The sequence below is a fragment of the Sycon ciliatum genome, chromosome 9 (assembly GCF_964019385.1).
Source record: "Sycon ciliatum chromosome 9, ocSycCili1.1, whole genome shotgun sequence".
Taxonomy (NCBI): Eukaryota; Metazoa; Porifera; class Calcarea; order Leucosolenida; family Sycettidae; genus Sycon; species Sycon ciliatum.
Window position 1 is genome coordinate 22193415 of NC_088651.1, and position 25353 is coordinate 22218767.

Genomic DNA, 25353 nt, shown 5'->3' on the forward strand with positions numbered 1-25353 from the left:
CGGTGATCAGTGTTGTAGTGACTGTCCGATCGCCAGTTGTGCGTTGACTTGTCATGCTATGAAGTGTCACAGGTTCCAGCGGCTACTGCACTGAACTGAACGTCTGAATAAGAAGTGAAGTAGACGAAGTCAGAAGACAGTTCTCGCTTTCACAGTAGATACGAGCAGATGAAAGGAAAATTTCGTTCCACGAAAATAATTGCATGCAGACTCGAGAGGCGCTACATACAGGCTAGGCTAATGTCGTAAAGAGAGAAGGCTCTTGGCGTCGTGTCCACAGTTCCAACTACACTGGCTGGAATACGGGTAACGGCGACGGTATATCAAGTCATTGTAGTACTACACATTGTACTTTGTAGTGTCAAACAGTTTGGGGAGCTCAGTTTGCAACCCATTAATTTTTATTTTGAAAGAGCGGACTACAAAGTCCAGACAGTAGCCTGAGTAGGCTACACCTTCTAACAGGTACTAGGTACAATAGCCAAGTGCTGCTGCCCTGTCGGTTTTCCAACCCCCAGGGCCAAGAGAGAGGTTTCGAGCATGTCTGCCGCCGCCGCTGCTGTGTTTCAAGCTGGGCGATCTTGCCGCATTGGTGGACGATTCAGTCAATCAAAGCTGCTGCATTCGATTGTCAGTTCGCAGCCGATGCATTCAGCGAGTGCTGGATCTCAACAGTGCAGAGAGATGTCTTCTTTTTTCTTTTCTTATAGTTCAAGTACATTTTCTAGCAGCGGCAGTCCGGTTCAGAACGGCGAACGCGCAGACATCGACAGTAGTGCAGCGAGCGAAGCCAGACCTCCCGTTGTGTTTGTTGTCGGAGCTGGCGATGCCACTGGCGCAGCGGTCGCACGGCGTTTCGCACGCGACGGCTTCACGGCGTGCGTGTCGCGGCGACCCCGTCACGCTGCTCAGCTCCAGGATCTCACAGAGAGCATTCGCAGCGCGGGCCATCGCGCCGAGAGCGTTCCTCTGGACGCGCGCAAACCGGACGATGTGGTCGCTGCCGTGGACAGGATTGAACGAGATGTGGGGCCTATCGAAATAGCGGTGTTCAACATCGGTGCGAATGTGAAGTTTGATACAGTAGATACGACCCCAAGAGTATTCATGAAGGTATGTACAATAGACAGTCGACCTCGTGAATAGCGAACGACCTAGGGCATAAACTTATAACAACAACTCGCGACAATCTTCGGACCTAGTGATCCTTTTGACTGCGAATTCAAATAAAAAACAACAACAGCTGCATGTTCTCAACATTACAACTTGCGCGTAATGACGACTCTTTTCGCATCGCTGGACGCTAGAATCTCAGATGCCCGACTGCAATATTACAGATGTATAGAGGTGATGCGAATAATTTCATGGGGGTAAATCACCGCTCGCTGTGGCTAAGTGTACAGTGGAATCACTTATGGGCGCTATGTAGCATGCAGCGTGAGTCGCTAGTGTGGCGCTGTGCCACGACTTTGCCAAAGCATTTCAATCGATTATGCTATCGCATTACCGCTATAGCGAGAGGCGCATGTTGAGTGTGTGTGTGTTTGTGTGCGTGCGCGCGTGTATACGTGCGTGTGTGCCTGCACGTGCGTGTGCACAACTGCAGGTGTGGGAAATGGCCTGCTTTGCCGGATTTCTCGTCGGCAAGGAATGCGGACAGCGTATGAAGCAGCGAGGACACGGAACTATCATATTCACAGGTAAACGGCTACAGTAAAAGCTGGTGTAAGCGACCTCTGGGTTTATCGACCGCCTGCTCTTAACGACCGTTTTTCCATGCACGGACAGTTCTACACAGACACTGTGGGGCCTGGTTCTACAGACCACCTGGCTTTAACGACCGCTTTTGCTTGCACCGTGGGGTGGTCGCTTAAACCAGGTTTTACTGTATATAGAAAAGTTGGTCGCTCCCTAAAAAAACTTGGACTTTCAGGCACGTACATGTACGAAGAAACCACCAACTGCATGCTCCTTCCTAATGTAGGTTCAGGGGTATCGTATGACGTTGCACATCACTCTGTGTAGTGGCATGACTCTGCATTCGTCACAGGTGGCTGTGCCGAGTCTGTCTTCGCTTATACTGGCTTGATTTACACTTGGCTTGTAGTCCTGGTTACTGCCCTGCCCGTGATCTCATTCTTTAACGCTGGTTTTGCTGTGTGTGTGTGTGTGTGTGTGTGTGTGTCCATGAAAAATAGGGATTCACTGGCCAGAAAAAGTCACTTCAAACAGCTGTGTGGTGGATACCAGGCTAAAAATAGTGGCGGTCAATTCATCAGCCTTGCAAGCTGTTGAATGGTGTAATCCCAGCACAAGTTGCTATGTCTAACATAGCTGTTCGCTATCATCGCTTCCGCGATGGGCATGTCTGAGGTCTGAGGTGTGTGTCCGTGTGTGTGTGTGTGTGTGTGTGTGTGCGCGCGTATGCGTGCGTGTGTGTGTGTGTGTATGTGAGTACCATGGCGTATGTGCGTGTTTGTGTGTGTGTGCATGTGCTGTGTGTGTGTGCATGTGCTGTGTGTGTGCATGCGTGCGCGCGCGTACATATGTATGGATGCTAGGTGCCACAGCCAGTGTGCAGTCGAATCCTGGCTTCAGTGCCTTCTCCAGTGCTAAGCATGGGCTCCGAGCAGTGGCGGGCAGTCTGGCACGTGAACTAGCACCTGATGGTAAGACTACTATAGCCCGTCCACCAAACCGGGGCCCATAGGTTTTTCATAGTCTCACTGCATTCTTATTCAAGATCGTGATATCGATGACGTATATGTATAATTATAGCATTAGTACACTGTGGGTCATCGCTCTCACGATATTGAGCTCATTGGAGCGGTAGATCTATATGACTATAACAGCTCCTGACCCATACGATCAGACTTGACTATGCTGTTTGTGAACACACGGCAGCTGTGATGATAACCGTTCTTTCTCTTGCTTTTTGTTGTTGTTGTTGGTGGTGGTGGTTGTGGCGGCGGCGGTGGTGGTTGTGGCGGCGGCGGTGGTGTTGTTGTTGTTGTTGTTGTTGTTGATCGTATTCTCTCTGTGCTCTGTGTGTGTGTGTGTGTGTGTGTGTGTGTGTGTGTGTGTGTGTGTGTGTGTGTGTGTGTGTGTGTGTGTGTGTGTGTGTGTGTGTGCTGTGTGTGTGTGTCCTATCTGACTTGCAGGCATTCACGTGTGTCATGTACTGATTGATGGTATGATAGACACGGCGTTCGTCCGCGACAACTTCCCGGCTGTGTACGCCGACCGTAAGCCACGCCAGGGCATTCTCTCTCCAGACTCCATTGCCGAGCAGTACGCAGCGCTGCATCGGCAGCCCAAGGACGCCTGGACGTTCGAGATGGACCTTAGGCCATGGGTGGCAAAATGGTAGTAGCGCTAGATCGGCAACCCAAGGACGCCTGGAGGTTCAAAATGGACCTTATGCCGTGGGGGGCTAAGTAGTAGTAGCGCTGGCAATGCCCCCCCCCCCCCCCCATCCATCCACAGTTTCATGTTTCTGACAGTCACAATGCCCAGCCTGCTGAGAAGTGGGTGGCAGAATGGTAGACTGATCATTGCCGATGCCCCATTCCACCTCCGTTTCCGATCGATCACAATGCGCACTCTGTTGAGAAGTGGAGAGCCACAACACAAGACAACGAGAGGATTCAGCGGGAACTAGTCAGGAAACAGTGCATGCATGGCTGCTATGTCAGCAGCGCCGGCTATGTGTTCAGTGTACTCTCAGGTGGCAAAAGGTCTCGCTCGGGGTCTTGGCGCATGGCACAGCTGACTCGCTCGCTGCTCCGCTGTCCTGCAATCCGTACTGTCGTGACGGATTGCTTGTTGGTTGCATTATGCTGCTACTGTCTCTATTTCCAAGGAGACCACTGCACTTCTGTAGTCGGAACAGTCGCCGTTTTCCTCCGCTGTGCCGAGCACAGTTTGTTTGAGAGGATTCGGTCTAGGTTTTCGTGACGGCTTGCGCTTTCCACCGCGGGTGTGGATACCCGGGGCTAAAGACGTTACACCGACGCGGCGGGATTCCACAAGTGGTGCTGTGACCAGGATGTCTGCAAGGAAAGGGTGGCAAGCGGTGACCTCGGTCACATGTTCCCACTGCACCAAGCTAGCACAGTGGTGGTGATGCACAGACGAACGGCAGTGGTAGCCGTGTTGTCACGCTGCAGGAGGTTGATGGGGCGAGTACTTTCCGGCAGTGGACCGGCCGACGGCCAGACAAGGCCTCGGAGTGTCCTGAAGACGAGGGGCCGCCAGCAAAGAAGACCAGGTTAGCCAAGGAGACCCTCTGCAGGCACTGTGGATTTGTAGGCCACTCAATGATGAAGTATTGCGTTGGAATGCTGTAGCCCTGCAAGGGTCCGAACTGCTAAGTACTTTCTGGCTGTCGACCCATCGCCGGGCAGACTATGCCTCAGAGACGCAGATGGCAAGGAGCTGCCAGCAAAGAAGGCCAAGCTATGGCCGGCCAAGGATCAAAGAGACCCTCTGCTGGGCGGCCGCCTCAAGATGGACTGCTATGTCGCCACACTGCAGCCCCGCAGGAGTCCGACTAGGCAAGCGCTTTCTGGCAGTCTATCGGTCGCCGGGGAGACTAGGCCTCGGAGAATCCAGAAGGCGAGCGACCGCCAGCAAAGAAGGCCAATCGAGCCAAAGAGATCCTCTGCTGGCACTGCGGTTCGGCTGACCACCGCATGATGGACTAACCGTCACACTGCCCTGGTAGTATAGGTAGTATATGTGCCCGGACAGAGTGCAGGAGCCGGCAGAAAAGGCACCACTGTAGCGACCTGGACGGCTCCAACAGGGAGGTCAAGATCTCTGCGTGGGGAGAAAAGACGCTGGCTACCCTTCGAAAGGAGAAGCACCTGAACGGAAGCTGCACCGAGATTCATGATGATGTCCTGTGCTGTGTCATGATGATGATGTCCTGTGCTGTTCTGTCACCTCATACCTGTGCTGATGAATGTCATGTATCCTTGTACACTTACATTGAATATGTTCAACATCCTGCTCCACTGCTGGTCGTCGCATTGTTATGTGTGTGTGTGTGTGTGTGTGTGTGTGTGTGTGTGTGTGTGTGTGTGTGTGTGTGTGTGTGTTTGTATGTGTTTGTTATGTGTTAGGGATTCACTGGCCAGAAAATGTCACTCCAAATAGCTGTATGGTGTAGACCAGGCTGAATAGTGACGGTCAATTCTTCAGCCTTGCAAGCTGTTGAATGGTGTAATCCCAGCACAAGTTGCTATGGCTTCTGCCGTAGCATTGCTATCATCGCCTCCGGCGATGGGCGTCAAAGGTCAGGTATGTGTTTGCTATCATCGCTTCCGCGATGTGCATGTCTGAGGTGAGGTGTGTGTGTGTGTGCGTGTGTGTGTGTGTGTGTGTGTGTGTGTGTGTGTGTGTGTGTGTGTGTGTGTGTGTGTGTGTGTAGGAATGGGTGATGCAGTTTTATCCAGGATTTGCCCACATCGGTTTTCCCCATCCTTCCACTACACGTATTCACTGACCGCTATGACAATCTGGTGACTTTTCTGTAAGTTCTTTATATGGCAAGCCTTCAGCACACATGCATGTGTTCCACAAAGATAAAAGATCAGAAAGAGTGAAGAATTGATTCGAATACGGCAGCAAGCTGGTCGCATAGCCACGGGCACATCAGCAGAATAGTGACCGTGTAGACCTGACATTATTGGCTATGGTGTGCTCGTACAACTGCCGCACACACAGTTACACCTCTGCAGAGCACAACGTCTGGCAATGAATGAGCGGTATAATTCTTGAAAATGAAAAACTTTGTGAGCTTCGTCTATGCGCGTGAGGTGTGACAATGTCAGAAATTCTACTTTTGCTAGCCGCAGTGCGAGGCGGTAAAACCAGCCAGATAGAGAATACCGCGATACGAGAATCTGACATTTTTGAATAATGCATGCATGTACTTGTAATGATGCAATTCGGCGATATATATTTGCTCCAGGCAGGAAACACATCTGGCATGTGTGTTCGTGTGCATGTGTCATGGGGCAAGATGTGAAAACTTCCGAAAATAATAAAAAAGCAAGAGAGAGGCAGTGAGACAGATGACGTGAGCCGTGAGTTTTGCACAGTGCTGCCCAGTATGGCAGTAACAATCATAGCAGCAGTGGGACAGAAGAATGACGAGAGATGAAGGCAGCGACAGTTCTCGGATGCATACCGGTGCAAGTCGGTGTTGATGCCGACTCTTGCCTGCGATGACGGACGACCAAAGACACACGTGCACGCGGTTGTCCGTGCGTGTGTTATCTGGCCGGCGGCGAGTGAACAGCCTACTAGCCCACCTTGGGATAGCGCACGACCATGAACGCGCAGCACGTGCAGCAGGTCAAGCTGACCATGATGAACAGCTCCAGCGCCATCATTATGTACTGGGCGATGGTCACCCAGAACGCGTACTCGTACAGGCCGCGGTGGCAGTACGGGTGGTGGGGCAGCCCGCCGTACTGGCGCAGGCGGTGGGCCTTCAGCGCCTTGGCGCGCACGGCAAAGTTGAGACCGCGCGACGCCCTGCGCTTGATGAGTACTTCTCCGTCGCCCGCGCCGAAATCCGTCTTGGCGGCATCGCCATCCTTATACGCATACTCCTGGTCGGCATTCTTCACGGCGACGCGATGCTCACTCCTCTCGCCCTGAGCCGAGATATGGTGTTCGCTTTCGGCAAAATCCTGGTCTCCGTTGTGGTAGTTGTTGTTGGCGACGGCGTCTGCGTCGTCGGCGTGAGCTGCGTTTGCTGCCTTCACCAGGGCGTTGGTTTCGACGGCGGCGTTGTCGGTGTGGCGTACATCTGTCAAAGACACACACGTGTCCGTCCGAGCGTGCATACACACACATATCCGTGCATGCAGACACACACATGCAGACACACACACACACACAGACACACACACACACACAGACTTCATAAATCCTGTACAGGTCTTGGCTTGCGGTGGTGGCTTATGCCAATAAGTTATGGTGTGTATGTGTTGGGGGGGGGGGGGGGGGGGGCAACATCTCCTCCATGTTTTCGCGGTGTGTACTTACTGGCTATGAGGACTTCATGGAGGTATTCGGGGTGATAATGGCGGACAACGTACAGATGCGTGGCGGGGTTGTAGTCGTAGTTATGGCGATAGCGTGTGTGTACGCCGAAGATCCACACGCTGCCGGCGATGAACCAGGCCAGGTTGAACCAGAAGAATAACCACAGTGTCCACGTGAACCAGAACGACTTGCAGCCGTCGCTAGTGGTCTGTGTGCAGCGAAGAACATTACAAATACAGACAAGAGTTTTTAGAACTTAATTCCGCTTCTTTCCAGGAGAAATAATTGAAGAGAAGTCCCGAAAAACGAGAAATTAGGTCCGAAAGTCACCCCGTCATGGACCGTGCCTTGTGACTCGCACCGTTCGCTGTTGAACGACGCAACGACTGCAGCATGTCGTGTCGTAAGAATCGTACAAGATTTTACAGCTCGCCCCAGCCGTCCCAGGCCTTTACCCTGTGTTTGCAACCTCCAAGCACCACTCATTAGGCCGTGCTCTCAATCTGGCTGAGCGTAAATAAACCAAAAATATTGAGTTTTCAGAGCCAGCGGGACTGTTTTATCTGAGTTGACCGTAGGAAGATGAAATTTTGAGCCTAAATTGAAAACCAACATGACTACGGTTGACTGTAGAATAACGCCTTACACTTACAGTACAGGTATACCATCCAGACCAGGACTGGGTGGCCCACTTGCACATGAAGAGCAGGTTGGTGCAGATGCCCACGCAGCCGGCCACGATCAGATAGATGGGAATCATGTACTCCACGGTGCATAGGTGTAGGTAGATGGAGCCGACGCAGATGCTGGCAATGCTCATGCCCAGGTAGAACCAGGAAGCGATGCGGAACCACACTGCACAAACGTGGCAAGAACACAACAAAAACACCCGGGAATGCATCATAAGCCCATTGCGCTATGTCATAATGCTGTGCCACGAACACCGTTCCGCACAGCCACCTGGTCATCGTCGTCCGGGGGTGTTGAACAGTTCATCCCTGATCCCATTGTACTCATATGCATTTATAAGCCCATTGCGCTATGGCATAATGTTGTGCCACAAACACCGTTCCACACAGCCACCTGGTCTCGGTTGTCTGGGGGGGGGGGGGTGTTGTTGAACAGTGCATCCCTGATCCCAGTCACACTGTGACAGTGTACTCATACACAGTAATTGTATGACACAGATATGTTCTAGGAACGCCAAAACACAGGATGTCTAGGTTTGAGTAGACCTTGGCGGAATGCTCGAAAACCTGGCAGATTCTGCTTGGAAAGCAGTGAAATTCGCAGAACTATACATACACTATACACAAACATGATGGCAAGTGCTTCCTCGAATTCTGCTCCATTTCTTTATCCACATACCATACATGATAATGCATGAAACATACCAGAAGAAGTACGAAATTCCAATCCAATTCAGTTTTGCCGGCATTAACTGCCAAGGGCAAGGTGTGACACTAGTTCAATCATCTAACATGCATCATCCTTGATCATATTTTATTTTATTTTATTTCACCGTCCAATGGCAGAAGCCAATGCAAAAGGAGGGGGCGTTAGCCAGCCATGGCAAGAGAAGAAAAAGAAAGAAAGAAGGAAAGAATAATAATGATAACCGGAAGAAAAGAATGCATCAGCGGGGCGAAAATTTTCACTATGTTGACCATGGTGGAGAGCGGCGAGATAGGCTAGCAAAAGAGGCGAGCGAGCCTACAACGTGGCATGACATTTAACATGGTCTATGAACTGTCTAATATTGGATATTATCTTGAAGGCACCATTACCTCTGGGTTACCAGTAGAAATTAAATGATCGATCAAAGTTGAAGATCATCAAAGATCACTAACTATGAATGTCCTGTTTACGTGTATTACCATTAGGCTACTATTTGAGCAAACAGCTAAACTGTGATTTCTCTTTATCCGATCCCCGTGCCCGTATTTCTTATTCTCTTATTGGCCACAGGCCAGCGTGAGAATAAAAGATTTCAATAAAATATTTCAAGTCAAATATGTCTTCATAGTATGTTCTTACAAACCATCCCAACATTTCTCTCTCTGGATTTGTTTAAGAACTGTGAAGCTCCACTGTAGACTTGTCATCCTTTACTTCACGTCCAATCCGCAGCACACGGACAGGGACAGTCCTTGGCCACACCACGTACAGTAGTTGTTCCAAAATTTCGGGACTTACCAATGTTGGAGACGACATTGTGCATGTTGACGAGAATATCGCCGGTGTCGTTGAAGTAGTCCACATCGAACAGGTTGTTGAACAGCTTTGCCAGTGAGGACTGGCTGTCTGCACATAACCATGGCCACAAAACAAGATGAGAGTGTTGCTAATTTCATGTACATGTACATATTACATGTTTGTAATACATGTGATAGAGTAGGACAGGTTTGCCGGAGCGATCAAGGCAGCGGAGGGTCGACACATTGAACCAGGACAAGTGGTATGCAGAGAAATCAACGTCCCTGCATGCTGTTATGTTGTGTAGACGGTGAGTAAACTCTAGCTTGATCACGCATGGTGTATGGAGTAGTGATACTGCTCTGTAACTAACTGTAGCTAACAATGCAAGCAGCCTACAACCACACCCATCCATTGTGTTTCTTTTGCCTGTAAAAGAGGCTTCTGCATAGCGCTACTAAAAAACAAAAAAACGTACAACCAGGCATGGCTTTGCCTCACCTAGCAATGAGTTCCCCGTCAGGGAAGTGCGTTCGTCCGTCATCTTGACGAGAACTGAGTGCCAGTACCTCAGGTGATGACCAGACTATAAGATCCCAGGGGCCTCGACTCCTAGTAGCATGAACAAAACAAAAAGGACAGAAAAGAAATGGATTTGTTTCTTTATTTACTGGCAGGTGTGATGCAAAAAGAGGACTGCCGACTATTCAATTGCAGTCAACCTCATGAGTGACAAGCTAAGGTATAACACGCATTAGTTGAGGGAATGGAAAAAGGGAAAAAGTCTGAAGACAACAATTGACTGTCAACACCTGGATTCGAACCAGGGACCTTCTCTTGAGGCCAGATTTAACACTCAACTTTTCCCCTTTCAAACACCGGCCCTTAAATTCTACGATGAATATCAGGTATATCAACTCCTGAATCCTGACATTACATTCACCCTCCCACTAAAATAGTCATTTGACTGCATGCTTTCAGCCTCGAAGGAAACTAAGACCTGAGACATGGATGCAGTGAATGGAATTTCGGTCGTCAACCGCTTTGCCTGTGGGCTGACCTGCTCACCTCCCACCGCTTTAGGAGCTGCATCTGTGCCTTAGATCTTTGCAGGGTGGTGGCGTTCCTACGGATGCTGAGAACTCAGCCTAACCGAGTCTCAAGCGAACCGTGATTTTTTTCAGCCCTGCGGATAATGAGAGATGTTGAATAATAAACGTTTTTCTTACCCCCCCCCCCCCCCGGCAATTGAGGGTCGTTATTGGCAATGTTTACTCCATGGCAACGATGAAAAGACAACTTTAAGAGCATAATAACGCGAGCCTTTGTTGATTCTGCAGCAAACAGGGTACTCAATATTAGTTTGTAACAATAATGGCCAAGCACGCCTTGGGAGCTGGAGGCATGCGGGCACGCTAGCCGGCCAGCTCGTGACACGCCAGGGAACTAGACAGAGTTGCACCACTGTAAGGCTGGTAAGCTGATGCCCGGTACGACTAGACTAGTGATACCCGGGCAACCAGTTATTAAAACGGACCCAGGGCATCTCAGCTATAATCACTCCTTTCAAGCAAAGAACAGGGAAAGTAACTCGGTGGAAGTGACACGAAAACGAGGATGAAGCTGTACCGCTATATCCACGTCCTTAGGCGTATAATCAGCTACGCTCCGTCACTGGACTGCAGTATAATTCTGAGTTATGACTGCAAGCCAACGCATCGTATGCAGCGTGAAAATGGACACCAGTGGTAGCACCGAAAACCCACGCATTATGTTGCATATGAAAAAAGAACTGCGAACCCTCGCTTGGATGGACCCCACCCTCAACACAAGACAACAGGGATCAAGGCTTTGCGGCCGAGTGACAGGATCGTTGGTGATGAACGTCGCTTTGCCCCGTTTCTCCACACCCACCGCATGAAACAGAATTCTAGCTAGCTTACCTGAGAAAGAGTTGCCACTCCGAAACGTTGATCACTCTCCACACTCTCGGCTCAGCTTTCTGCTCTCCTTCGCATATCGAGCGGTAAACAGCTCTGCGACGAAAGTCGGTGCTTGGCAATGATAATACCCCGCTGAAATGACAGTGCGCGTGGTGCTAGGCAGTGCTTATCATGCCGGAGGCACGCAGTGGCGGGTCGCGGATAGGACGGCCGCTTCCGGCGAGTGCGGACTGTCGACGGCTGGTACGCCTCGCATAGTACGAGCGCACACTGAAAGTGCTGGGAGCATGTCGTCACACCTTGCAGACGATGCATCCCTGCCGCTGTGACTGGGGTTCGACGTGTGCACCAGGTCCGTATAACAGCAGCCGCTCGATGTGGCCATCATCCATCCTAAGCTATGCCGGGATGAGCTGAGTTGGGCATCCCCAGGGAAAGAAGCGGCACAAGCAAGCGAGCAAGGCGGAGGTTTGGGAACATCAGGGACCAAGTGGACGAGAAGGGACAGCACATAGTTAGCTGCGCTATCTGTTGTGCTACGAGCCGCGTCAGGTGAGAAACTCTGTCTTGCGCTTGCAGGGGTGGAGGAACTGGTGTATGCGGAGAAAGTCTACGTGCAGTGCAACTATCGTGTGAAGCACGGTACACTTCAGTGTTAAGTGCCTCCATGCAGTCGTTGTTCTGAATCTGTACTTTTTAGCCAAGGCACAATGTACTCAATATCCGACGAGAACTGGTTGGAGAGGGAATTGCACGCAGCAGGCCAGGTCTTGACTAAAGTACAAAGTCTTTATACCGGTATGGGCGTCAAAGTGAAAAGTATGTTATATCCGAGGCACTAGTACTGGCGGTTCACTGGAATCCGAACAGAGCATACGGACGGATAGAAAGTACAATTCTGGCTATTAATCGCTGTATGCGAAAAAATCGAGTCGCAAAGACATGGCAGATTCCTGGGCCATCTCTGTATACGCATGTGTAGTGTATTCTTTACTAATTTTTACTTCGCAAAGTCAAACGGGATCGTTACCCAATCATTATGATAGCGAAGGGGGGGGGGGGCATTACATGGTGCCTGGATATGCTGCAATTCCAGCCATTTCATCTCGGATGTTGAGTCCTTGAGGTGAACCAGTGCAGGGAATTTCGCTCCAGGGAGTTCATGTCCGTTTTACTGAAGGTTTTGCACTCTATTAACCCATACTGCGATAGGCTAGCACCGTGCATGTCAGCTGCATGTGAGATCAGGACACACATGTAAGTGCTGTGACTGATTTAGCATGGCTTCTAATAATAATAATTATGGTAGGGCGGCCTGTAAACCAGAGACAGAGCGCGCTCTGTTTTAACCAGTACGCGTAGTCGTGTGGCTAAAACACGATACTAGTCTAGTACGCTAAAAATAATCACGTCATGAAGATTTTAACGTTATGTGGAGCTGGCCACTTGGACTCTGGTAACCTTAGGAAGGCACTCTGTCTCGTGTCTTGGCACACTTCCTCTGCAAACAGCTATACATGTAGCGCTATCCTCATCGCTTACTGGCGCAATAAAGTTGTTGTTGTTGTTGATTTTTATTTTGCTTCGCAAGGCCAAACGGGCAATGGTGCCCAATTCTATGGAAGCGAATTTCAAAAGGGAGAGAGCTACGGGGAGAGAGAGAGAGAGAGAGAGAGAGAGAGAGAGAGAGAGAGAGAGAGAGAGAGAGAGAAGAGAGAGAGAAAGAGAGAGAGAGAGGGGGGGGGGGAGGGAGATGATAAGCAATTTTGCAGCGTCAACAGAGCGATTTTGCAGTGTCAATAGAGCGATTTTGAAGCGTCAACAGAGGGAACACAAAGAGTTCATAAGCGCACAAGCACGCAGAGAAGAGTAAATGACGTGGTGTGTGGACGGGGAAAGTCAGACACAGCATTCATTGCAAGGTGTAGGGGATGGAGGCAAGCTTAAATTGCTGGGCAGCCTTGATCTCCCTTACACTCCTTGGGAGAGCGTTCCAGGCCAAGGCTGCCTGAAAGGCCAGGCGAGATCTGCCGGCTTCTGACTGTGCCGAGGGGACAGTGAGGCCCCTGGAAACCTGGTGCCGGGTGGTGCTGCCAGCTGATGGTGAGAATAGGTCCTGGAGGACACTGCTGGCTTTCCCATTGACACAGCGCCACACCAGGACGAGCCGCTTCTGGGCGTAGCACTCGCGAACTCTGTACAGGGACATCCGTTCGAGCAGAGGCTGAGCCGAGGTGTGAGGCGGCAAACCGTATACCGCTCTCGCCGCTCGGTTCTGCAGGACAGTGATCAGTCAGGTGATGTGAGGTGCTGAGTTCTGCTGTTGCTTCAGTGACAATCTGAGTAGTGAACAGGGCAACAGGAGCACGGTACCTATCTACTAAACAGGGCGTTTTGGTTTGGGCGTGTTTCGGAACAGCTTCCAAACTCGTTCTTCTCTTGGTGTGGGCCAGGGTGGCGGTGAGGCAAAGTACCTAAAGGTTAGTGAAGAACAGTACATGTCATGTTCGCCCAGAAGCCATTCGAATGATGCCGGCAGAAAATATTAGCAAAACCTTTCATATATGTACGTGTACATGTTTGGTATGTGAAAAAAGAGAAATAGAGCAGAATTCAAGGAAGTGCCTGCCATAAGGCTTGTATGGTTCTGCCCATTTCACTGCATTTCGAGCAGAATCTGCCACTCTCTGGAGCGTTCTTCGCCAAAGAGCTATCACCTAATCACCACCCACTCTGTCTATCTCATTCCCCAGATATCGGTTAAGGTACTGAAGTAGTTATTCATCATCAGCCGACAGTTCGAGCAGCCTGAACAAGTAGTACCAGTTATCTGTAGCGTGGGGTTGTCTAAATGAGTCCCTTGTAAGTCGAAGTATTAATTTTTGGATATTGTAAAACAGAAAGGTTCCAGGCTGTCCAATGGAGTGCTCGATGCCCAAGAGCAAAGCTTCTTACAGCAGGCGAAGATCGCCTCGTACGTGACACTCAGAGTAGCAACGACATTCTCATCCTCTTCTTCTTCTTGCATTTGGATACTGCTGTGGTCCTGTTGTGTTGTGATTGGGTGAGGATAGCAGCCTGGGCTGGTGGATCTTGGCAGGTGTTAGAGTAAAGGAATATTTTACACACAGATCTGGAAATAGGAAAGTTGATAGATCGCAACGTTGGAGGGGCCTTTACCGTCTATTTGACACTTGACTGGCTCATGACCGCCACTCCGAGCACACAGGAGGCTTGCCCGATCACTACACTAGTAAAGTACAGGTATAAAATTAATGCATTCTAGTAGTGTTGACGTCGAAGTCCCCACAGACTTTGCCGTCGGTCTCCAGGGAAACCTTTGTGTCCTCGTCACCTAATCCAAACAACCACAGTACATGTGGTGTAGTTCAGTGTTAAAACACCTTTCAGCACCTGAAGACATTGCCAACAATGGAGATGGCATGACAGAAAAAATGGAACTTCTCAGTAGTCAGTGGGAGCGTCTGTCGTTGTCAAGCGAGATTTGTTTGTTTGTTTGTATTCTTTATTTAGAGTGGGAAGTCCAAAACAGGCCCTAGCCTAATAACAATGGTCCCACTAGTGAGGGAATGCTGTATATCTGTGCATAAGGATCAGTGAGTGAAACAGCAACTAGTAGGGAAAGAAAAAGAGAGAAGAAAAACAACTCAAAACAGGAGTTGCGACTTGCATAGGAAGAAAATACCGGAACGAGCAGTGCACACAGCATTAATTTTGTAAAGAGGCTTATTTATCTGGTAAGCAAAAAGGCAAGAGCCATTGACTTAAAGCGATTGCGTTTTCTTTCTTGCCTGACCGCAGCGGGGAGCAGCGGGGAGATAGCATCCATATTGCTTCGGGCTGTTGAAACACTCAGTCTGGAACTGCTGGGAAGCAAGAAGTTGTCTCAAACTGCTTGTACAATAACCTGATAACATGCGTTTCTCTCTATACCGCGATCATGTTGTACACCATAATTATACAATGTACTTCGTTGTCCCACTCACCTTCCCTGTAATTGCAGGCTTCCCCGATGCCTCTCGTCAGTACGCGTGGATACGTCAACACACTGTAGCCTGCTATAGGCTTGCGAAGACCACGCCGGTGAGCATGCGCGTCTACATAGTCTCCGCCACTATGCTCACAATGCTAGTGCGGACTTAACGGATCAGAGAACAACCCCATCGGAGTAGGCACTGTGGCATTAGGCGACTTGTACCGTGTGGGTACTCAGAGGAGCAGGGTTTGCTCTCTAGATCTCTTTCATGCAGCGGCTCATGGAGTGAACCCTTTCATCGCATGGGATGAGAGCCTTTCAGCCCGGCTTTTGTTTGAAACCTACACACGCTATTACATCAGAATTAATTTTGAGATAACTAGTATATTTTTTCCTTCACCAGAATGTACACCGGCACGGCATAATGCAGAACGCTCTCTCACCAGAGTGAGGTCCAGACCGTGGTCCAGCTCCTACCGAAATGAAGATGTTTCGATCGTCATCAGTTTCAGGGGAAAATGGACCAAAGCAATTCTAGAATTTCAGTTTTTTTCAAGCACATATTTTCGTGTATATCCATCTGTTCACATAAAAATGGATGGCACTGCCCCCCCCCCCCCCTTCCCCTGATTTTCTTTACTAGTACTTCATGTTAGGGTGCTCCATCATGCATTGACATCTGCTCACTCTCCTTAGATGCCCCGTGCAGTTCTTTGTGAACTCATCAGCACAGTCATGTGCACAGAACAGCGGACCGAGGCCGAATCTTGTGGCAACTTGAAACTTTAAAAACTTCCCCAAAGCCTACCACTTTGATGCGAGTTCCTTACTTTAAGGTGTGGGTGTGAAGGGTAAAGTCGCAGGACTCGAGACCTACGATTATTTGTGTATTTCGTATATGAATCGTGGAGGTCCTCTTCTGCCACAGCATGGTGTAGACTGTGATCAACAAACCTTTCGGCTGAAGCAGAAGTTCATCCTAGGGCGGAATGTCTACACAATACAATTCGGGAGAGAATACGCGGAATGCACGTCGGTTCTAACATGTGATACTAAGCTAGCAAGATTCGCCCTGAAGTCGTATTAGGGACGGCCAGGCCCCACACACCGGAGATCTATCCAGGCAAAACTCGACACTCATAGGACATCCTAATCGTATGCCTCACATCCACCGTGCCAGTGAAGCGATAAGACATAATCCGTTTGCCATAGCCTCTCGCAGGCTTGTGATGAAACTCAAGTTTGGTTTGTTTGAAGGTCTACCGCGTAACACAACTACCCAGACTGAGCATTCGAGCACAGTAAAATATGGAATAGTCCATGCGAATGTGAAGCACTTTGGAGTCGTGCGTATGCGGCGCTCCTCCTATATTGGTTCACCAACTGCCTGATTGAAAGGGACTAGGTTAGCCTTATCAGATCTGAAAGGGAAATTTCGCCAAGGAAAAGGTAGGGAGTGTACTAAACGAATGCTTCCAAGAGGGGAGTGGAATTTCGATTTGTAAACTGTTCGAATAATTGCAAGCAAGGAGCTTCGGGGAACCAGCTTGCTGAAATGTAGAACCTGTTTATGGCCACGACCTGTCCTCCAACACTAAGATCAGCCACTTGGCAAGATGACCCACATCATCGTTATCATGACATCCTCAAGACAACATGCATAGAGCTCAGGCCAATTTGGTAGAGTCACGCGGGGGTTCGAGGCAGTCTAGAGACGGTATGAATTGTTTCAGCCTTTGGGGTCGGGTGCCAAATTGCATTTCAGAGAATCTCTCTCTCTCTCTCTCACACACACACACACTCTCTCTCTCTCTCTCTCTCTCTCTCTCTCTCTCTCTCTCTCTCTCTCTCAAGTATGTACGATTATGTAGGAGTGTGTGTGAATGTCTATCTGTCTGTCTGACTCTCCCCTTTCTCCTTTTTTTTCTATTTGCAGCTTTGACAGCCTGCTATTGATTGACTGAGGATTGCTCAGCAAAGACGACGACGACGACTAGGCTGGGACTGATCCGCTCCGACATCATGGCCACCGAGAGGACCTCACTGAACAACGAGGCGCTGCAAGGTTAGAACCAGAGAGTCTTAAAAAACCGGTATTTCACGACGCCCATGTTAGCAATGTGTTGTCAACACGCGTACAAGTACATGTACATTGAAACCTGTCTAAGACGACCGCTCAAGGGACTTTCAAAACGTGGTCTCTGTTACCAGGTGGTCTCCTTATCCAGGGTCATTTGACTGGAAATAGCATCCCTTGATCCTGGTTTCAGTGGTCTTCTTGGACAGGTGGTCGCCTTATCCGAGTGGTCGCCTTGAGAGGTTTTACTGTAGTTCAAAGGCAAACTAATAATGACAGTCGACTCCTGATATAAAGAACACCAATGTGCAGGGGAATTAGTTCTTTATAGCCGAAGTCCTTCATCGGGGGATGAACCCAGTGTGCCGACATGGCGGAGGCAGACATTGTAATACACAGAACAGAAAGGGTAAGGCTAGTTTGTAGCTACTCTGAGTTTGAAACTGTTTCACGCTTTACGCAATCAGCCCAAGTTAGTTCTTTATAGCAGAAATTCACTCGCACCATACAAATAATACGTCATGGTCGGCATTTGTCCCTCGACAGTGCAGTCATGAAAAAATGTATATTATTATTATGTGTGAACCAGGTTTATATTGCTCCATTTCTGTTGTGTTTACTGTTGGCATGTATGGGGTACCCGGGGTCTGAATCGCCGTCGTCCATTGCTCCACGTGCCGTATGCAGAGAGCAAATCGTCGATGGCAAACATGTTCAACACGCTGTTCAACGTGACGTATTTCACCACCACTGGTGACGTACTTACCTTCATGCATAACGTCCTCTCCAACATAGGTAAGTCACGTGACGCTGGATTGTTCGGCCTGGTCTGGCCGTACATGGCTGGCTCATGCCTGAAAATAATCTCCTGCTAAATTGGGGCAAAGAGACCATAATTATGGTATGATTGCTGAGGCTAAACAATGTGAGGATGGCTGCATTGGAGCGTGGGACTTCCTAAACACGTTCAAGCCATTTTCTGAAATACACATGTACATGTAGTCGATGTGTAAATTTGAATTGAAATCATTCCCCCTCCGTGCACGATGATGTCACCATCTCTCTAGAATGCTGTCATTGTTTGTCTTGTTCATTACCCCAGGCCCTGTACTGTGATCTGACATATTAATAATAATAATAATAATAATGATAATTACCGGTATTACGCGGAATACATGCTGCTGTCTGATGATCGCTGAAATGCGTGAAACATAAAGACTTAGTAACAGCTACACAGCCTTTCACCTCTGTTGTGTGTGTGTGTGTGTGTACTTATGATTATGAACATGACTACATGTGCATATAATTATATGTAAAGAGAAAAAGGACCTACCTTGTACAAGTTACTAGGTATGGCTAACAGTCCACCAAGGTAACGAGATAATATACAGTCAGATAGTGCGACAACGAGGCACAACTAGCAACTTGTACTGAAGTATGTCCTTTTCTCTCTACATACAGTAAAATCTCGTTAGGAAGAACACGGATAAGACAAATGTTTGCATAAGAACTAGTATTTGTAACTCCATTTGATAATTCACTATGTATTTACTGGTTATAACATACGGATAAGAAGAACTCCCGTTATTGCGAATAAATACCATCGGTCCCTTCATGTTCATCCTAAAGAGGTTTGACTGTCCATGAATCATTGTATTACTATTTTGGCTCAACATCCGAGCTTTAGGTTCATGTATATTTTTGTATTATTCCTATTCTGCAGTGTGGTATCGCGCGATGTCCTGGTTCTATCTGGGCATATCGATTGCCAGTGTGTGCGTGGGCGGACTGTACATGAACTTGTGCACGGCCCAGCACATGATCCCCGTGTACCTGGTGGTGGCGGGCAGCTTCGGCATCACCAGCAACCTGCTGTTCATGTGCAAATGGGCAACCGGCTCCTGGAGCGTATGGAGCCAGTGCAGGGTAAGGATCACGTGGTTGGGTGGTATTAATAATTATTATCCAATGAGAATTTTTGAGGATTCCCGGAGGCAATAGTTCTGTGCAGGGGATGTCCCATTTCATTTTCTCTTTTCGTTTTCACTAAGCTACGCACTCGCAGTGAAGAAAGTATCAATGGCGGAATGTGGTGTTGAGGTCCTGCAACTGTGCGGTCGACCAAGTATCTCGACTTCCTCACAGACAAGACGCACCAAGGGGTTCTATGTGAATTAATTATAAAAGGAGGAGAGAAATGAAGAACCTTTGAAGAAGGAACTTCACATGCTACGGAGGCCTTTCAAGGCAACAGTAGAATATGGAGTAGAAATAACACGGCGGCCTACCACTCTCATTCTGGACCGTGTTCCCACTCTTGGAGTTGGACAAAGGGATAAACATGTGTTTTGAACAGCTGCATGTAAACGCGCCTGTGTTCGTGCTTGATGTGTTGTTACCGCCTGGTATACCTGTGCATGTACATGCAGGACACTTCGGAAGGCTGTCGTTCGTTCTGGTTCAGCTGGTCACTGTGGATCTTGTTCTGGTTCAACATGGCCTGGTTTATAGCGGGAAGCGCCTGGATCTTTGGTCTGCACTCGCAGTACAAGCACAACTATGTCTACGAGCCGGAAACACATCTGTTTGTCGTCAAACACTTAAATATACCCCGCGTTCACCTGATGGAGGCACCTCATCTTGCCCACGAAGGTAAATGGAACTCATTTAGCTAAGACCAGGCCGGCGGTGCATTTCGATCCAGCAAAACTTCTATTCCTTCGCTGTAGGGAGTTTTTCCGTTCCGGGTGGGATATCCAATAATTGTAATTGAAATGGCGTATATGATAAATTATCGAATACGCCATTTCAATTACAATATCCCACCCGGAAAGGAGAAACTCCCTACAGCGAGGGAATAGAAGTTTTGCTAGTAATAAAATGGCAGAAACAAGAAAAGGAAAGACAAGAAGGCCATGTTTATTGAGCACACACACACACACATTTGGCCTGAATGTGAATTTTAGGATGATGTGAGTGACGGTAGGCATCCTTGGCTTGGCAAAAGAGAGGGGTAGTAAGCTGCAAAGCACACATTCAGGTTGCATTCACATTCAGGTTTGGGGTTAGGACCCTGCCCCCCCCCCCCGCCGCCCCAAACACACAAGCACCTGTGTCTGCGTACACCTGATGTCTCTCTCGGCCTCTGATGTGCATTCATACAGCCGCGTTGGATGTGAAAGTAGAGACGTCACTGAGAGGCAACCACGAGCATGATAAGGGACATGCTAAACTGTCCGCTGCTGTACGTGATGAGCAGAAGGCGGCTGAGCCGGATCTGCAACAGCTGGAGACGGCGGTGGATGACAACGGGAAAGCCACAGACTTGGACCAACAACACGCCGCCGCGGGATCAACCAAAGTTGATGAATTGGCCCATGCCAAGGATGACGCTGCGGCTAACGTGAACCAAGAAGGCGACGGTGATTCCGCCGTGCACATGGCAACGGACAACGATCAGCAAGCAATGGTGGATGCCTCGCTCGGCAAGCAGGTCTTCCGCGGCGTGGACTTCGCTTTGGCCAATCCCAGGCTGCTGCGCGGTGCAGGTCACATTCGTCGTCACGGCGGTCTACCACTGCACCCGTACTGCCACCGTGGCCTGTTCGAGTATGCCTTCTGGGTCACCCTAGCTGAGTACGTCATGCTAACCCTGGACCTGCTCATGTTCCTCTACATAAGCTGCTGCAGTTGCTGCGCATACATGGTCGTGCCCTATGCCTCCGTGATGCAAGAAATACCGCGGTAACCTTGGCAACTGGCACACAGGGGACCATGATAACCAACGCACTCTGCATGGTCATCACCACTATTATCATCCTCCTTGCGTTGACGATCACAGACGTATGGCAGCGATGTCAACACCTTTTCCTTCTCTCTAGCTTACAAAGTACATGTAGCTGCCACGGACATCTCTTGTTCGCACTGCACGCGCGTTCACCACACCTCTGCTAGGCAATGATTGGACACAGAAGATGCCTACACAGCACACTCTTTTATCTGCCTTAGCCCATACTCTCCTGCACTGCCAACCTCTCCTCGAATCCCATTGCAACCCTGCTACAGTGCATGCTAGCCCACTTGCAGTGTGCGCAGTGAATGGACATACCGATGCATGTAGAAGATGGCCATACACTCATTCATTTTCCCAGCCCACAAATTATCCTGCACTGCCAAATCTCCTTCTTTTTCCTCGTGTGAGCAATTATACTCGTAACAGCGCAATTGTGTTGCATTTTTGTCCGATCACCTTCTACATTGCTTGGTCCAAGTGCCGCATTCTTCAGTCACGTCAACTGTTGCCGTTTCAATTAGCAATTTGTGTATTTGCCCCCGCATCTACATGTACACGTGTATTCCATGTACACGTAGCTGTTACATGTATTATCATGTAACTTTGCGAATACAATACAATCATGTAGCCCTGGAATCACACACAATTTTCAAACACTTCGATATTGATCACGTTTGTCTAAAGTAAGGTAGGTTGCAAAGCAGCAGCAGCAGCGCATTCGCCTGATTCTAATGTGAATGAACAGAACACCAATTTTTTAAAATGTCCCGTTTTGCACGAAGGAGCATTTTTCAATTCAAACACATAATTATACTACTATTCATGATGATGACTCTCATGTGGGGTAGTGCCTTTGCTGTTTGCGTTGTGCAGAGCTCACTGACTTATCAGCTTGAGCACTCTGGCAAGGTACGTTCGGGCCTGGTTTAAATCTGGATTTGGAAAAAAATTGAAACTCGGATGTTGAGCCAATAGATAATAAAATTTATTATTGGCTCAGCATCCGAGTTTCAAATTAATGTAGAAAGGAAAAGGACATAATTATGGATACGAGTTAAAAGTAACTCTCCATCACTGTAACTGGATTATACAGTCAGAAAGTGCAACAACTAGGCACAAAACTGACAGAGTACTGAGGCATCCGACACCTGACACCTAGCTTCAACACATCTCCGTAGCGCTAACCAACAGCCTTCCAACTCGGAAGGTTCAAGGTTAAGGAGAGACCAAAGAGGGGAAGGTAAGCGCAACGAAAACGAGCACAAGCTACAGTCCCACCGGAACAAAGAATGTCGATTGTTACTGGACGATGACGAGACCAGTAAGATACTTGACAAAGCGGTCTAACTACAATTCGAAGCAGCAAAGCAGCACACCATTCCACTTGGGTGGCTCAGAAGTATCAAAGATGAGTACAGAAGGGGGAAGCCTTGCGAAAACGAATTGTACAAGCCGAACGCCAAACTCCTATAGTACTACTCATGCATGACATTGTGATGGACCATATGGCGAAACTTACGTCGTGTGAAACTACACATGTACGTTGTAGTCATGTACTTGTTTTGTAGTGAACTAGTCCATCACAATGTCATGCATGAGGAGTACTGTAGGAGTTTGGCGTTCGGCTTGTACAATTCGTTTTCGCAAAGCTTCCCCCTTCTGTACTTATCTTTGATATTTCTGTGTGTGTGTGGGGGGGGGGGGGGGGGCAAGGGGAATTGGCGCGGCAGGGGCAACCTGGGCCCTATCCGAAATTAGAAACATTCCAATTTTCCAGATCGGCACCTTACCATCCTTTCAATTCGGTGAAGATGTCCTCTTCAAGAATGTTTGCAATTCACACGTGCCTCTTAGTGTTACAGGAATGAAGCTGTCTTGTGCCTAATGGATGCTCGCTTTACCGGACACTCTACAACATCGTACGCAGTATAGAGTAGGACGTTTAATGTGCACTGCTGACAACTGAAACAAAGCTGCTTCTTGACATGGTGTATGACGTCATTCCCCATGAGCCTGAAGAGTGGCCATAGCCGATACCATACCAGTAATAATTGATTTACATTTTAATATCACGCTGGGCATGACTCTTGAGATAAGTGCGTTTTCCTGACCGCATCTCACCGCTTTCACTGCACTGTAATTCAATTGCTAAGAGACCAGAGTAATCACCCAAGGGCACTCGTAATATGATTGTGAAGTACTGGTAAGGGAGAGTGTGTATTTGTGTGTGAGTGTGTGTATGTGTGTGTGTGTGTGTGAGACCAGGCTGAATAGTGGCGGTCAATTCTTCAGCCTTGCAAACTGTTGAATGGTGCAATCCCAGCACAAGCTGCTATGGCTTCTGCTGTAGCATCGTTATCATCGCCCCCGGCGATGGGAGTTTTTTTTCTTCTACAAAATCCACATATCTCCAGACACTGGGGTGAATGATGGAGTGTGGTGGTGGGGCCCATTAAGCTCCGCCAACCAGAGGTCTCGGCTTCATAGCTCCATGGACGCACCAATGGGAGATTGGGTAGTGAGAATTAAATTGAAAAATAAAACAGAAGAAAGAAAACGGAAAGATTGTATTGCTCAGTGAGCAAAAGAATAAGTTGAGTATTGATGTGAACGCTGTTAGACTTTTAAATTCAAGAGGAGACTGTCTGTGAGGAGAGATTACATGTACACGTACGTCCAAGCAGGGTAGGACACTGTGCCCTCTTACTCGCGTATGCTATGAGTGGCCCAGTGCCAGCGTCCAATGGTCCAGTGGTGTGAGGGGGAGGGGGGGGGGGGGGAGGGGGGAAGGGGGATACATGTACAGTGTTCGTGTTGTATTGTACTTGTACATGTCTGTACACTTTACAATACACAGCAAGCCCATGACGAAGATTCTGCTCGAAAAGCAGTGCAATTGGAAGAACGATACAAACTTTGCGGCAGGCACTTCCTTGAATTCTGATCCATTTCTTTATCCCCATACCAAGCGTGCATGAACCATACCCGAAACATGTAATACCATATTCTGCCAATTTTCACTGCCGCCTGCTAGTCGCTTCTTTGTGCGTGAAACTTTGTTTGTGTGCGTGTGTGCGTGCGCGCGCGTCTGTGTGTGTAAAATAGAATGGGATTTAGAAACAATACAGTACATGTTGACTCTACAGAATGATCGGACACATCCAGATCTACCAACTACATTTAGTTACTCATACTTATTGTCTTTTGAAGTACACGTCATCACAGCACTCAAAAGTCAGAAGAAGGGCTGAGGCTTCCTGCAGCTTCATCTGTGAAAAGAATTCGGGTGGACACACCCATTCCCATAGCGCTGCATATCACATCCGAACCAGTTCCGTTATTTTACAACGTTTCGGCTTTTCTCTCTCTGTGTCATACTAGGTGACATAATTCGCATCTTTTTTGGCGCTACACTCTGCGTATATACTGCTCTTGTGTGGCTTCCACGGTATTCATTGTTATTACCTGACGATGGCCAAGTGCCGAAACGTTGTAAAAATAACGGAACTGGTTCGGATGTGATATGCAGCGCTATGGGAATGGGTGTGTCCACCCGAATTCTTTTCACTCAAAAGTCAGTCATCAAAAGTCAGTCATTATTGTATCGTTGGGAGAGCTCACTCTTTTACTGGGACAACAGCCAACGTAGTGAACTGGAACTCACCACAAATCTGTAGTTACTACACGTAGTGGTCTGTGCTTGTTAATACTCATCCAATACTGGAATGATAAATTCATCCGTGATGCAATAACACTGAGAAAAAACTGTTTCTATCACCTCTCTACTGTGCTTTTAATTTAAATCTATTGTTCGTGTTGTTCATTTGCCTTTGCCTGTGTTTCACCTGACGATAAGGCTTGAAAGTATACTAGTGACACTTTCGAGATGTTGCTCAAAAGCCTGAAGTTTTTTTCTTCTTCTTAGTGTTGTCTCCAAGGAAACTGTTCACGTGATTAATGGTTGTCTCGCGAAAGCACAACTGTCGATTTCCGAGCTGGACTGGCTCAACAACGCGACGCAAGGCGCTTAGAAAAACACAATGCAATCGTTTGGAGACAATCCGAGCGTGAAGGTGATAAACGAATCACCAATGACTACAGTATGTTACTTTCTGTTCAGTGCCAGGTCAGGCTAGTGCTGCGTGTACATCATGTAGATCTACTACTACTACTACTACTACTACTACTACTACTAGTACAGCCATTCTGTACTGCTAAGTAATAGGTATGCTGCAAACGGCACTCTCGCACTGGTCCTGAACACCGCGCGCCGGCCGCCTGGTCG

At 48.5% G+C, this 25353-nt stretch overlaps 3 protein-coding genes across 5 annotated transcripts; 2 read left to right on the top strand and 1 right to left on the bottom strand.

Annotated features, from left to right (window-relative positions):
- The first annotated feature begins 154 nt into the window (after positions 1 to 154).
- Positions 155 to 5018, top strand: LOC135824760 (dehydrogenase/reductase SDR family member 4-like 2). Its single transcript, XM_065337467.1, has 4 exons — positions 155 to 1113; positions 1607 to 1700; positions 2562 to 2669; positions 3162 to 5018. Exons 1-4 carry the CDS (start codon positions 541 to 543, stop codon positions 3368 to 3370), a joined length of 984 nt encoding a protein of 327 aa, XP_065193539.1. The 5' UTR covers positions 155 to 540; the 3' UTR covers positions 3371 to 5018.
- Positions 5019 to 5526: 508 nt separating this feature from the next.
- LOC135824759 (uncharacterized) lies at positions 5527 to 11340 on the bottom strand. Its single transcript, XM_065337465.1, has 6 exons — positions 11202 to 11340; positions 9760 to 9870; positions 9259 to 9366; positions 7715 to 7917; positions 7063 to 7270; positions 5527 to 6823 (listed from the first exon to the last, which is right to left on the bottom strand). Exons 2-6 carry the CDS (start codon positions 9800 to 9802, stop codon positions 6312 to 6314), a joined length of 1074 nt encoding a protein of 357 aa, XP_065193537.1. The 5' UTR covers positions 9803 to 9870; positions 11202 to 11340; the 3' UTR covers positions 5527 to 6311.
- A 232-nt stretch (positions 11341 to 11572) lies between these two features.
- LOC135824758 (uncharacterized) lies at positions 11573 to 21906 on the top strand. Of its 3 annotated transcripts, XM_065337462.1 has the most exons (7): positions 11574 to 11753; positions 15226 to 15305; positions 17135 to 17263; positions 17963 to 18070; positions 18999 to 19201; positions 19705 to 19927; positions 20440 to 21906. In XM_065337462.1, the coding sequence occupies exons 3-7, from the start codon at positions 17221 to 17223 to the stop codon at positions 21021 to 21023; spliced, it is 1161 nt and encodes a 386-aa protein (XP_065193534.1). In that variant the 5' UTR covers positions 11574 to 11753; positions 15226 to 15305; positions 17135 to 17220; the 3' UTR covers positions 21024 to 21906. The 3 variants fall into 3 exon arrangements, with proteins under 3 accessions (XP_065193535.1, XP_065193534.1, XP_065193536.1); XM_065337463.1 differs by lacking the exon at positions 15226 to 15305 and having other exon boundaries at positions 11573 to 11753; XM_065337464.1 differs by lacking the exons at positions 11574 to 11753; positions 15226 to 15305 and adding an exon at positions 16457 to 16647.
- The last annotated feature ends 3447 nt before the right edge of the window (positions 21907 to 25353 follow it).

Excerpts from the sequence above, each read along its gene's own strand:
- LOC135824758 (XM_065337463.1), top strand. The coding sequence starts at position 17,221 with ATGGCCACCGAGAGGACCTCACTGAACAACGAGGCGCTGCAAG. Across the intron at positions 19,202-19,704 it reads GCGTATGGAGCCAGTGCAGG|GACACTTCGGAAGGCTGTCG; the intron begins GTAAGGATCACG and ends ATGTACATGCAG. Across the intron at positions 19,928-20,439 it reads ACCTCATCTTGCCCACGAAG|CCGCGTTGGATGTGAAAGTA; the intron begins GTAAATGGAACT and ends GCATTCATACAG.
- LOC135824760 (XM_065337467.1), top strand. The coding sequence starts at position 541 with ATGTCTGCCGCCGCCGCTGCTGTGTTTCAAGCTGGGCGATCTTGCCGC. Across the intron at positions 1,114-1,606 it reads CCCCAAGAGTATTCATGAAG|GTGTGGGAAATGGCCTGCTT; the intron begins GTATGTACAATA and ends GCACAACTGCAG. Across the intron at positions 1,701-2,561 it reads CGGAACTATCATATTCACAG|GTGCCACAGCCAGTGTGCAG; the intron begins GTAAACGGCTAC and ends TATGGATGCTAG.
- LOC135824759 (XM_065337465.1), bottom strand. The coding sequence starts at position 9,802 with ATGACGGACGAACGCACTTCCCTGACGGGGAACTCATTGCTAG. Across the intron at positions 9,367-9,759 it reads GACGGGGAACTCATTGCTAG|ACAGCCAGTCCTCACTGGCA; the intron begins GTGAGGCAAAGC and ends GGTTATGTGCAG. Across the intron at positions 7,271-7,714 it reads CTGGATGGTATACCTGTACT|ACCACTAGCGACGGCTGCAA; the intron begins GTAAGTGTAAGG and ends CGCTGCACACAG.